We start from the raw sequence: 12,474 nt of genomic DNA on the forward strand, positions 1-12,474 counted from the left end.
AATTATTTTATTATAGCTTTTTAAGCCTTGATATCTAGTAAGGTAAGCCAGCCTTTGCCCCCACCCTCTTCTTCTGCAGCCGTGTCTTAACAGGTCTTGGTCCAGTGTCTTTCACATGAACTTTAGAATCATCTTGGCAAATTTCTAATGAAACTCTGTTGGGGGTTTGATTGTTACTGCATTACTTTGGGGAAACCAGACATCTTTATGATGCTGGGTCTTCCTGTCCATGAATGTGGAATATTGCTCCATTTATTTTGGTATTCTGTAATATCTCTCATTAAAATGTATTCTTTTCTCCCTCTAAGACCTTTCCTGCTTTTGTATAAGAAATGTCCTGTGCTTGCAGCTGAGTTATCTTTCTCAGCCTGTTTCTCTTAGAAGGTTGGGAATTCAGAAGGCTCTTATCATTTTAAACTGCCTCTGTCTCTTTTAGTTCAAGATGGTTTTATTAGTACCAAAACCTAACCCATTGCCGTCAAGTCGATTCTGACTCAAAGCGACCCTATGAGACAGAGTACAACTGCCCCATAGGATTTTCGAGGAGCAGCTGGTGGATTCGAACTGCCGACCTTTTGGTTAGTAGCCGAGCTCTTAACCTGCACTACCAGGGCTACTTCATTAGTATAACTCTCTTTAAAAATTGTGAATTTTGTGTGAGTTTGCTTACGGTTCATTCCCTATTTACTGCCATTTATTACTTTATCATTTATCCTTCTCTCAAGTGCCAATGTCCTCACTGTAACCTGAGGAGAACTCATCCCTTTCCGGTCTGGAACTTGGTTCTCCTTGCTTCTGTATCTGAAACCTATTACCTTTGTATCCAGCACTTCACCTTATAAGTAGTTAACGGCTAAGTAGAATGGAATTTTCTCTGGATACTTAAGATGCTTTTCTTAAGGAACGGCAGAACCTCTTAAAGTAATATTTGGAATTTTTGCAATGTGCCCACTCTAGTCATTCTAGCACACTGGAAACCATGACGTCTCCTGAGTGGCAATACCCTCTCTACTTCCCCCACCTCACCCACTCACATACACACATGTACCGCCCCGCGGGAAGTTGTAGCACAAGATTCAGCAAACTATTGTCCAAGGGCCAAATCCAGCCAACTGTCTATTCTTGCTTTGGCTGTGAGCTAAGATTTTTTTTTTTTAATCTTTCTAAATGGTTAAAAATATTGAAAAGATGAGTAACATATTGTGCCATGTGAAAACTATGTGAAATTAGAATTTCACTGTCCCGTCAGTAAGAGGTATTGGAGCACAGCCTCACTCATTGATTTACACACTGTCTGGCTGCTTTCATGCTGCAGTAGCAGAGTTGAGCAGTTGCAGCAGAGATCAAATGGCCTGCAAAGTCTGAACTATTTGCTGTCTTACCCTTTACAGAAAAAATTTCTGACCTCTTCTCCTAGTCATCTAGTGCTGCTGTAACAGAAGTACCACAACTGTGTGGCTGTAACAAACAGAAGTTTATTTTCTCACAGTTTAGGAGACTAGAAGTCCAAACAAATTCAGGGTGCCATCTTCAGGAGAAGATTTTCCCTCTCTGTTGGCTCCCGAGGAAGGTCCTTGTCTCTTCTGAGCTTCTGCTACTGGGGAATCTTCATGTTGTCATTTCTCTTCACCCATTTCCACTTGTTAGCTTATGTTTAATCTCCTTAATATTTCAAAAGAGACTGAGTCAAGAACACCCTACACTAATCCTGCCTCATTAACATAACAAAGACAGCCCGTTCCCAAGCGGGATTATAAACACAGGCATAGAAGTTAGGATTTACAACATATGGGGCAGGGGGTTGTGGGGGACACAATTCAGTCCATAACACCCCTGTTCTAGAATGGTTAGACAACTGCGCAAAGCTCTTGTATTGTGTTCTAGCCCAGTGACCCTCTAATGTGATTGTTTACCCGGTCATACTTGAGGGAGCCATAGTCAGGTTGGAAGCCAGCGTTTCTCTTCCTTTCAGCCCAGCCTGTACTTGTGCTTCTGCTTTCAAGCTTACATTAGCTGAATACTTCTCTTGGTGTGCACACTCTTTTCTTGCAGTAATGTGGTGTTTTTATGCAAATAATGCTCACCTTCTGCATTTGTTTCGGGCCATGCCCCCCCACCCCCCGCCCCAGGCACCCTCACAAGCATCTCCGTGTCAATCCTCATCCACATGTCGCTGTAAAAAAAAATTAGTCCACTTATGAAAATACCTCCAAGTGATTTGGAATATTTGTGTGTGTGTGCATGTGCACGCTTGCTTATTTTTAATATTTTAAAAAATTATATTGATTTTTTTTAAACATCTAAGTAATTGCTTTGTAATTTATTTACCCTTATAATTGTTGAATTTTTTCTATAGCAAGTGCCTTCATTCCCTTTTCAGATCATTAAATTTATTGTTCTTACTTTTAATTTGTCCTTTTATATTGCCCTACAACTTTGTTATGCTGTTCTGCAGTCCATCTCTTACTGGTGTTAAATCTCACATATAAGTCTTCAAGGGTTTTTGTTTTTTAAGATGAGGAGCTTTTTACCTACCTTTGGAAATGCTATGTACTTTTTATTATGATGATGTTAATTTTTTAAATCCAATTTTCAAGTATGAATATGTCCTTTGGCAGATGTTAAAGCTTGATTGGGAGTATGTTTGAGAGGTTTTTAAGTTCATTGACCCTTGGAATGTATGCCTTGTGTAGCTGAAGTCCATTTTGAGTATTAAATTCTTAACATGAAGTAATATATCTACGTAGAGTTAGAAAGTTAAGTACCACCTGTATCAGCTAGGAGTCAGTCAAGGGGCAGAAACAACATCAGCTCTGTTTACAGAGAGAATTTACTGTAAAGGATTGTTAGATGAGTATTGAAGAAGTAATGCTTTTTTATAAAATAGAATGTCCCTCAAAATTATGCCTTTGTTAATGTTGAAAAGGTTATATTTTTATTTTGTCCTTGGTGTTAAAATATTTAAAATCGATGTCAAAAAATAAATTTCCTTTTAATTAGCAGGTGCTTCTAAGGAAGGAGGTGCTGGAGCAGTTGATGAAGATGATTTTATAAAAGCTTTCACAGACGTTCCTTCTATTCAGGTAAGGCGCCCAGCGGAGTGGCTTTCCCATGAATGTGGCTTGTGTACCTGTCTATAGAATTAGTTTTGTTGCTTTTCTTATTCTTTTTTTTCTTAAATAACTACATGAATAAAATACTTCACTTCTTATTACGAAGCTGTCATTTGTTGTTATTTTTAGTTTTTCAAGTGATATTTTCAATGAGGGTGAAATAAAATTGAATCCATATTGTTGAATCACATTACATTGTAATGTTCTACTTAGTTCAGATTCTGGTTCTGAGTCCAGAAAGATGTTGGAGATTGGGTGACAATAGAAATTTGGAAGTCATTTGCATAGAAGGAATTGATGTAGTCAAAGTGAATGTATGCGTAAATAAGATAAGTATTATTTGTCTGTTTTAAAAATTGATATAAATGGTGTATTGCAAATAGCATTCTGCAGCTTGACTTTTCACTCATTATTGTTTTTCACACTATAAAATGTGTGACTCTTGTTCATTCACTTTGATTGATAGATAGTATTCTGTTGTATGAACAGACCACAATTCTGAAGGACATTTAGGTTGTTTCTAGCTTTTTGCTCTTCCACACCGTGCTGCAGTGAAGATTCTCGTACGTACATCCTTGATTATTTGTTGGAGTCTTTTTAGGGTGTAAACATAGGAGTGCAGTTGCATGCCTGTAATCTACAGCCTTATTAGATGTTACTCTGTAGGATGGGTGTACCAGTTGAGACTCCTACAGACTGTCTTTGCAGACTCTTTTCAGCTGTCTGTATTACCTGTTTAGCTCTGTGAAAGGAAAAATTGTCCAGTAAGCTGTCTGATTTACTTAGATCTTAAAAGTTGTTGGAAAGCTTTAGAAACTTCTCTGATTTGAGTGTATTTTGTTATCCCTTGATTGGGTCTATCTTTCTTATTTTAACGTATTTACTTTTTTAAATAAAAGGAAAAACATAACCCCCGAAACACACCCTTTCCTTTTGTATTTTACAGGCCTTTCTTATAAGGGCCAGATTAGTGTTGGAGGAACAAGTGGTAAAACTTACTGAACTTGAACTTTTTTTTTGTTGAATGAGTTGCCAGACTGATACCATCATGGCATCCGTGAAGCCAAGGGCTGCTCAACTCTGTGGAGGGAAAAAAGCTGTTTCACAGTTATCCATCCAGTGCTTCTTTACAACTAACCTCGCACCGCCCTCCCAGGCCTTCCCCTTCCAAACGTTCCACACCTTCCATTATGCCTTCTGGACACCTATTTCATAGCAGCAAGTCCTCTAAATCCTTAACCTCATGTTTTGAGGGTCCCTTCAACATCCTTGCTTTAGTTAAAACTTGGTTGTTTCTTGAAGCTCTTTAAAGGGGAGGCTGTTTATTACCCTGACCCACATGTCCTCGGGATTTGATAGGGGGTCTGTTGTTCTTGCTGTCCTCACTGCCACTTGGTGATCATTATTCCAGTGCCCACTCATGGGAGAGATTCATGCTCTGTGGACGGCCTCCTGCTGCTGCTGTGTACTGACCTGGACAGCTTTCACTGTTGGCCTGGGTTGGAATCCCAGCTCTCCCACACTAGTGTGCAGCCTTGGGCAGGTTACCCGGTTTGCTCATCTTAGACTAGTAATATTAGTGCTCACTCAGGGGGTTCTTGCTCAGGTTTGTCTCCCTGTTGTCTAGCCTGGTGCACTTCTGTTAGGTGAATATTTGTTGAATGAATGAGAGAATAATGGCATCTAGCTGCTTGGCAAATGGCTCCAGAGGAGACAAAGCATGGGGCTGTCCTGGCTACAGCCTGTCAGAACATTGGAGGGAAAAAAATCTGTGCTAAAAATAACATCCTTTTGGCAGTATTTTGTAATAAGGGTATGAGTACGATAAGCTGTGTTATGTACCTGAAGTCGTCTTGAGAAATTAGGCCCGTCTTTATTAATTACTTGGGGGTTTGCATCTTGTTTTTGAATTTCAAAGCATTTTAAGAGCATATTTGAAGTTACTTCTGAGGAGAAAAATAGCAAAAGGGGCAACAGGTAAGGTAGAAAGACAGAATAGTTTTTAATATTGTCTATACTGTATTTTCTGTCTACAAAATAATAATAGTGCTAGAGTGGGAAATAACCTTATTACTTGAACTTTTTTTAATCAGGGCATAATTTTAATATTGTTTATGTCAAGAAATGTTGTTATAATTCTGAATCTTTTCTTTAAGATCTATTCTAGTCGAGAACTTGAAGAAACATTAAATAAAATCAGGGAAATTTTGTCAGATGACAAACATGATTGGGATCAGCGTGCCAATGCAGTAAGTTTTTTTTAAAATGTCTTATTCCTTTCCTTATTTTTTCAGTGTTCATTTTTAAAAATACGGAAATTGATTAGTAGTACTATCTGATGTCTGGTTATGAAAGAGAAAGTCTAATAGGTAAGATTTCTTTCTGGAAATCATATTTAAATAATACTGGATATGAAGTGGCCTGGCGTTTTCTGATTTAGGGTCAGGCTTTTTTTGTTTTTTTTTTTTTAATTTATCTTATTTTTGTTGTTGAGAATATACACAGCAGAACATACACTAATCCAACAATTTCTGCATGTACAAAGCAGTGACATCGATTACATTCTTTGAGTTGTGCAACCATTCTCACCCTCCTTTTTGGAGCTGTTCCTCCACCATTAACATAAACTCACTGCCCCCTAAATTTCCTAACTTTCAAGTTGCTATCTATTGTCTGTTTGATCTTAGGGTCAGTTTTTATTTTGCTTTTGCTTATCAGATAGAACCCATCCCATCCATTTGTCAGCCTCTCCACCGAAACCAAAAATCCAAATCCATTGCCACTGAGTCGATTCTGACTCATGGCAACTCCATGTGTTACAGTGTAGAACTGCTCCATAGGGTTTTCTTGGCTATAATCTTTATGGAAGCAGATCGCCAGGCCTTTCTTCCACGGTGCCGCTGGATGGGCTCAAATTGCAAACCTTTCAGTTAGTCTTAAAGCATAAACCGTTTGGAAACCCTGGTTGCATAGTGGTTAAGTGCTATGGCTGCTAACCAAAAGGTCGGCAGTTTGAATCCACCAGCTGCTCCTTGGAAACCGTATGGTGCAGTTCTACTCTGTCCTGTAGGGTCGCTGTGAGTCAGAATTGACTCAGTGGCAATGGGTTTTTGGTTATAAACTGTTTGCGCCACCCAGGGACCCAGCTCTTACATGTGCGACTGACCAGGGAAGTGTGAGGCCTCTCTGTGGGGTGACAGGGTTGCTCTTCAGTACTGTCCCCTATTCACGTAATAAGGTTTACCAGCGAAGCGGTTCACACTGCCTCTGGGAGCTGAATATTTTCATAGTGTTGACATCCATTCACAACAGGGTGTCCCTTTGTCTAGCTTTTCTCTTTCTTTTCTCACATATCTCTCATAGAACATGATGCATATTTCTCACTTATCAAAGAAAAAAGGAAAAAGTCTCATATCCTTGAATTAAGAACATTTTTATTTAGCCTGAATTCCTTGAGGAAAACATTTGATGAATTTTACAATAATACTCGCATTGACAAAGGACCCGCTATTTTTAAGTTCATGAATTTGACATCTAACGTACTACCAACTGAGTACCTAAGCGTCCTCAAGAAGCCGGAGAATGGGTTTCATGTGAAGACTCCGTTCTTCCCTGAGAGTTCCCAAATGAGCTGAACGTGAACATCTCCATTTTGATGAATAAAATTAAAATAGTCTTTGATGCTATGAACAAAAGATAATTTTTCAGCTTCCCTTTGTTTGGAAGTCTACGTATCTTAAAATGTCAAAATACTGTTTTTCCCAGTGGATTTGTTGCTCCACAGTTGTTAAATATAGTTTGTTATTCTCACTTCAGTTCTGAGACTAGTCTGATGCAGGAAGGCCTTTGTTACAGGTGATCTGTGGAGAAACGTGACAGATTAGAGGGTGTCAGTATAAAACGTGAACTTTGTACTTGGGGTGTTCCGTTTTACTGTGAAAGTACCCATTTGGAAACAGCAGATGGTCTTTTATTTATTTATTTATTTTTAATTAGAAAAGTGACACAGCCTCATTGTAATAACTGAAACAACGCAGAGGGTTATAAAGCAAAAGTTAATATTTCATTCCTATTAATGAAATAAGTGTTTTCATTTTGAAGTCTAACCTTTTCTAGGTATATGTATTCAAACATGAATAATCAGATAAATGCAGTTTTTTTTTCAACCCTTTTTATAAAAACAAATAGGATCATACTGCATATATTACTTAGTAACTTGCTTTCTTTAACTTAACAAATCCTGCCTATTCTGCACAGCTGTATGTGTGTCAGGCATATAAGAGGTGCTCAGATATTATTGTATGCATATGAGCATGTACCTATATTCGTTAGTTCAAAGTAACTGTGTAGCTTATTAAGCCATTTCCCATTTGATAGATTTTTAATTGACCTTTAGTGATTTTATTTTTATTTTTTCCTATTTTAACAATGCTGCGATATATGCCCTTGTACACATTTGTAACCGTGGTGTTTATTTTTATAGGTTAGATTTTAAAATGTGTGGTTATTGGGTAAAGAGTAGATGCAATTTTATTTTAGTAGATGCTGCCAAAATATTTTGAACAAAGGTATTAGTCATTCATAGTTTTGCTTATGTTGTTTAAGAGCATTTATTTTTTTCTGGTACAGGATACTATTAAGTCTTTAATTTTTGCCCATCTGAAAGGGGAAAATTATTTATCTTTGTTGTAATTTGTATTTGCATATCTCCTAGTAAGGTAGATCACATTGTCATTTTTTTTTTGCCCAATTTAATACTGTTTATTTTTTTTTTCTTCTTATTTTATTGTCATTCTTTGTTTAATGTCTCATGTGTCACAGGTTAATTTTTTCCTACCGTATTGTGTTTTTTATTTTGTTGTTAGTTAACCTTGTTTACATGCCTTCTGGAATTTCTCTCTTTTTGATGGTAATATCATATACCTCAAAGTAATATATTTTTTCCATAATATTCACAGCATATTATTTTTATATTTACATCTTTAATCCATCTAAAATTAAAAATTTAGAAAATCTCAGAATTTCATGTGAAATTATACATAACGGTTTTTGTAAGCAAACTTTCAGCTTTTGAGTATGTGTGAGCACAGATGTGTATCTCTTTTGATTAATGTAATTTTATTATGCATGTCTGGTGTTTATGTAGAAAATATTTGGCAATCCTATATTAAAAACTAATGTTAATGGTATATAAGAGCGAGAAAGAGCAGTTTGCTTCACAGATTAAGTGTGATCATGCTTAAATATAGACATGATGATGGCTTCGTGGTTGGTCTTTGATTTTGTACTTTTGCTTATGGATGAATATAGTTTCCAGATTTGGCCCTTTCAAAAATAGTTTCCCTTTCTGGATAGTGGTGATGGTTACGTGACACTGTGAATATACTTAATGCCACTGAATTGTATGTTTTAAAATGGTGAAAATGGTAAAGTTATGCTGTGTGTACTTTACAACAATAAAAGATGACTCCCTTAAAACTTGAACTTACTTATCAACTAATACAGTACACGTGTCTGTTGTGCATATAACTAAATCTAGAATATTCTTTTCCAGAAAGCTTTTCTTTTTGGTTTGTATCATTTATTTGTAAGATTTACTGCTACCAGGGTGTCCGAATATAAATATACAAAAGCATTGTATGTGTTACATTTAATTTTTTAAAATTTTGTCTAGGTTACTTCCACCCCCCCTTTCTTTTTGGTGTTGCCACCTTTTATGTCAATAATGAAAATTCTCTTTGTTTCAGCTTAAGAAAATTCGGTCATTGCTTGTTGCTGGAGCTGCACAATATGATTGCTTTTTCCAGCATTTGCGCTTGTTGGACGGTGCACTTAAGCTTTCGGCTAAGGATCTGAGATCCCAGGTGGTTAGAGAAGCTTGCATTACTGTAGCGTAAGTATAGTCTTTTTGTGATACATATATATTTTTTGAATGGATTTAGTACTCATTGATTCAGTGGTCATTAAGTAAAGCAGTAGTAGGATAACCCAAAAAAGCATACACAGGATCCAAAAATCATTTTTATTATACAAAAATTTATTTAAAATGTGAAGCTTGTTGGATAAAGAGTAGGTGTAATTTTATTTTAGTAGATGCTGCCAAAATATTTTCAGCAAAGGTGTTAGTCATCTTTCTTAATAGTTCTTAATGCCAACATTAAAATGTGTTTATTTTTCTAATACCTACTGGTGAGTTTCTGATCATTAACTCCAAGTATAAGAAGAAAATGAATGGCCCTGAAAACTCTATGTATATTGTCTTCTCTTTACTGATTTGGATAGGAAACACTTTATTTCTGATATTTTATCATTTACCTTGGAATCATACCATGCATGTTTAACTTGTCAAAGTCTGAACTTATTCTATAGCTTTATACTCTTCCACAATATGAGGATAATAGAACACTTAAATTCCCACACTCAAACTAAATACTGTTGTTGTATAAGCATACCTTTTAATATAGCAAACAGACACAAGTACTCACTATCAATATTTTTATCAGCATTGTATTAGATGTCCCGGCCAGAACAGCAAACAAAACAACAAACCAACCAACAACAACAAAAACAAAAATATGAGGATTGCAAGAGAAAGAGCAAAACTGCTGTTATTAACAGTTGATATAATTATCTATGTGGAAAACGACAAGAGAATCTAAAGATAATTTATTATAATTAAGGGACTTTAGCAAGGTTGCTAGATGCAAGATAATATACCAGAATAACTCATTATCTCCAGCTAGCAAAAACAAAACAAAACAAATCCATAAAATGTAACTTTAAAAAATATACCATGATGAGCCTTTACTTCTGCCATAGTGTAGTTGCTGGTACGGGACTAGCCCTCTCACTAAAAACAACCAGAAACCTGGAAAAAATATGTAAAACAGCTCTTTACAGGTACTGGACAACAGACAGTGCAAGACTGTGACTCTAGAGAGACAGACACGGATTAGTTGTGCAGTATGATAGCACGGTTTCTGGACCTTGGTGAAGGGAAGAGAAGAGGGTCCTAAGCAGAGCACTGCAGTCTCACTGAATTGAGGAAACAGAGTGGAATTTTGGAATGCTGAAGTAGCTGGAATTTGCTGGGCGCAGTGCTGTAGGGAAGAGAGATAGACAGAGAATGAGCCATAGAAATCTGCATAGGAGATCCATGAATTTAGCTGAATACTAACCTGTCCATGTGAAAGGTGCAACTCCCTAAGTTCGGAAAGGAATGCTGCCTGCAAGCTTATAAGATGAACAACAATTCCCAGTGCTTCTAGACGGCTGGGAGAGGTTCAAATTTTGACCAGCCAGAATTGAGAAACCTTGTTGAACACCAGGGCGTTCAGTAGGGACCCCAGAATGGGCACAGTTTAGAAATAGTACTAAACCAACTCTAGAGTAAAGGCTACTATAGACCCTCCCACTCCCAACCAGCTTAAAAAGATCAAGCTGAACCCGAAGTAAATTACCTGCCTGCCAGACAAAGCTCACGCTCTCTAAAGGAGGATAGCAACATACAGATACTCAGCAACCTAACTCCACAACAGCCAGCATCTAATGAAAAATTACTAGACATACCAACAAACTGGAAAGTGTGACCCATAACCAGGAGAAAAATTAATAAATAGAAACATGACAGAGATTATGTACTCAGTAGACAGAGACTTTAAAACACTCTTAGTGTGTTGATTCGTTGCTGTCCCCACCAAAGTTCCAGCAGGTTTTTTAGAAATTAATAAACAGATTGAACGATTTACATGGACATGCAGAGGACCTAGAAGAGTCAAACCTTTTGAAAAAAGGAGAACAAGGTCAGAGGACTTATGCAACCTGCTTTCAAGACTTAAAGTATTTTTATGCAAATAACACACACCTTCTGTGTTTGTTTGCCAACATGCCCCCCCCCCGTATTTTCATATGCACCATTATGCCAGCTTTTTTATACATGTTGCTGTAAAAAAAAAAAATTAGCATAGTGCACTTGCTAAAATACCTTGAAGGGGGAGGGCACGGTTGGCAAACAAATGTAGAAGTTGTGCTTTATTTGCATAAAAATATGGTATTATAAAATTTAATATGCTGTTGGTGAGGATAGACATATAGATTAGTTGGATGAAATAGTCTAGAAACATAACTGTACATATTTGATTAATTAAGTTTTGACAAAGGGCAAAATATGTGGCAATCTGCTTCTGTAAAGATTACAGTGTTGTAGGGGAAGAACATCACAAAGTTTAATAAAGCAAAAAGAAAGTTTTATTCGGCATATATTCAAAAGGACAGAAGTGAGAAGGGGACAAGCATGCCGCCACAGCCATGTCGGCCCAAGTCCAAAGAATATTACAGAATAGGCAAGAATGGGAAAAGGGACAAGCATGCCGCCACAGCCATGTCGGCCCAAGTCCAAAGAATATTACAGAATAGGCGAGAGTGGGAAAACGGACAAGCATGCCGCCACAGCCATGTCTGCCCGAGTCCAAAGAATATTACAGAATAGGTGAGAGTGGGAAAACGGACAAGCGTGCCGCCACAGCCATGTCGGCCCGAGTCCAAGGAACCTTTACAGAGCCATCAGTATATATTAACATTACAAATGGGCAAAACCATTGAAAGATTAGCCTTTTCAGATTGGCTAGAAACTGTGATCGTACATTTTGAATTGTCTTTCTTAACAATCACTGGTACAGGTTTCAGTAACAACAGTCAGGAGGGTCTTCATTGGTCCAGCAAATTTCTATTCACTAAATGCTAATAGAAAAAGAGTAGAAAGTCTTTTGTGTTCTGTTTGACTGGCTTTATATGAAAGTTTCCCTAAAAGATATTTTCCAAGATTATCTTAGCTATTGTCTTTATACCTCAGGGCCCAGTTGATGTGTTCTTGTGAGTCCTTGTGGGCCCAGCTCCAGCTGGGTCACATTTTCTATGCTCAAGGACAGGGAATAATAGCTCCAATATTATTTCCTAAATCAACAGCCTTGGAAACCCTGTGGGGCAGTTCTGTTCTGTCCTGCAGGATCACTATGAGTCAGAATAGACTCAATGGCAGTGGGTTTGAGGTTTTTTTGTTTGTTTGTTTAAGGAATTCTTTTCAAGATAATGTCCAGTAACAATTTTCTTGGAACAACTGAGTATCTATAGGGGAAAAAATCAACCCCAACCTTACTTTATATCATATACAAAAACTAACTTGAAGTGGATCACAGGCCTCAACATAAAAGCTAAAAAACTGTAAAACTTCTAGACGAAAACAAGAGAAAATCTTCACAATTTTAGTGAGGGTGCAGATTTTTTTTAGATAGGCCCCAGAAAGCACTAACATCAAAAAAAAAAAAAAAATTCTTTCATGCTTAAACTACAGATTGATTCTAAA

The 12,474-nt window shown here is 37.2% G+C and overlaps 1 protein-coding gene across 6 annotated transcripts in view; it reads left to right on the forward strand.

Moving 5' to 3' along the window:
* The window catches only part of CLASP2 (cytoplasmic linker associated protein 2), a 182,173-nt gene that overhangs the window by 73,359 nt on the left and 96,340 nt on the right, over window positions 1-12,474 (forward strand). For 4 of the 6 annotated variants that reach the window (XM_023732233.1, XM_023732235.1, XM_023732234.1 and 1 more), the window contains exons 9-11: window positions 3,001-3,083; window positions 5,270-5,362; window positions 8,861-9,006. In XM_023732233.1, the coding sequence (XP_023588001.1) occupies window positions 3,001-3,083; window positions 5,270-5,362; window positions 8,861-9,006 (322 nt within the window). The remainder of the gene's footprint in view (window positions 1-3,000; window positions 3,084-5,269; window positions 5,363-8,860; window positions 9,007-12,474) is intronic. The other 2 variants (XM_023732237.1, XM_023732238.1) reach the window with 1 other exon arrangement.

The sequence above is a fragment of the Trichechus manatus genome, unplaced genomic scaffold, assembly GCF_000243295.1.
Source record: "Trichechus manatus latirostris isolate Lorelei unplaced genomic scaffold, TriManLat1.0 scaffold00049, whole genome shotgun sequence".
NCBI classification, from domain to species: domain Eukaryota; kingdom Metazoa; phylum Chordata; class Mammalia; order Sirenia; family Trichechidae; genus Trichechus; species Trichechus manatus.